This window comes from Pteropus alecto, unplaced genomic scaffold, assembly GCF_000325575.1.
Source record: "Pteropus alecto unplaced genomic scaffold, ASM32557v1 scaffold35, whole genome shotgun sequence".
Lineage (NCBI taxonomy): Eukaryota > Metazoa > Chordata > Mammalia > Chiroptera > Pteropodidae > Pteropus > Pteropus alecto.
In genome coordinates, this window is record NW_006437828.1 from 14,163,275 (window position 1) to 14,164,625 (window position 1,351).

General features: G+C 64.5%; 1 protein-coding gene across 1 annotated transcript in view; it reads left to right on the forward strand.

Moving 5' to 3' along the window:
* Positions 1 to 1,351, forward strand: part of LOC102889579 (dynein regulatory complex subunit 4-like) — a 9,078-nt gene that overhangs the window by 1,487 nt on the left and 6,240 nt on the right. Inside the window, 2 exon segments of the mRNA XM_025049019.1 lie at positions 5 to 125; positions 278 to 348. Of these exon segments, the coding sequence (XP_024904787.1) occupies positions 5 to 125; positions 278 to 348 (192 nt within the window).

Here is a 1,351-nt window from a genome sequence, read left to right on the forward strand (position 1 = left end):
TGAGAACCGGCGCCTGGCAGACCTTCCGCAGAAGGCTCGGGAGGAGATGAACGAGATGCAGAAGAGGTTCGGGAGCCATGAGAGGCACAAGCAGATCCTGGTGGTGAGTTTCTGCCGAACTCACCGTTGGCTCCGGAGAGAAGGGCCGTCAGCCCACCCGCGGCTGAGGCCCAGGGCCCGGCGAGAGGGGCCTGACTCTCCTGGGGCTGCAGCCCGTGTGCTGTGAGAGACGTCTCTGTTACCCGCCCCGTGGGGCTGGGCCACTCGTGCCTTTGAGCCTGTTCTTTCTGGTTGTTATTTTTGGCCCTGCAGTGGGGGCACAAGGTGCTGGAGCAGCAATTCGTCCAGGTGAGTGGCCCGCAGGCCGGGCTCCAGGCGCAGAGGGGCCCTCCCTGGTGCCTGCCTGTCTGCTTCTCAAAGGCCTTCGTGCCGGGCCAGGCTTCTGGGTTCGGAAGAGGGAGGCCCCACTGCCTGCCCCTCTGCCCTCAAGAGGAAGAGGCCTGTAGCACGTACTGTAGGCGGCCCGGGGTCTCAAGTGGGCTCCCTGGTGGGGAGCTGGTTGCCCACCCCTCGGGGGTCACGGAGGCAGCATCTTCTCCGCCACATACACGTTTCTAAGTCCTGTCACGCACACACTGTCGGCTCATGGACTCCTGGGTCTGTAAGGCAGCGGGAGGGCCCTCCTGCTGCCCCGTGCTGGTCCTCACAAGCGATAGTGGCTTCCGGAGTCCCCCAGGCCTCCTCCTGTGTCCTCATGTAGCTGTGGCTTCGTGCTTCACGGAGAGTGGGGTCACCCCTGGAACGCCCCCAGGTGGCACCTGCACAGTGGCCTCGTCCTCACATCCATTTCTTGCTCCCGGCGAGTGCTCGTCCGTTGAGCCGGTCCCGTGAGGGACAGCTGCTTCAGTCCCTCGCTGTTACTGGTGTCACTGCTACAACGTGTGACCATCTCAGGAAAGTCCCCTCCTCGCAGCGGGATTACTGGGCCAGGAGGTTCGCATTCGGGTTTCAAGCAGAGGCAGCTGAGAGGGCTGCTCTGAGCCCGTCGCGCACAGGGCCCACGGGGCCGCCTCCCACCCGCACGCACCGCAGAACCTCGCCGACGTGGCTGGGTGGAAGCGTCTCCCGGACGCGCGGTTCCGAGGTGTCTGGTGAGGCAGGGACGCCCTCCCTGCGCCCGCGCCGTCTGCGGGGTCTGCCGTCTCCGTGAGCTGTGGCGCGGGCAGCCTGCTTTTTCACTCACCTACTGAAATTCACAGCCGCAGACAATGATGATGGGTTGGGCCCGGTTCCGTCCCATACACGTGCAGGGACGTCCATCATGTCAGACCTAGATTCGGCTTCTTCACAG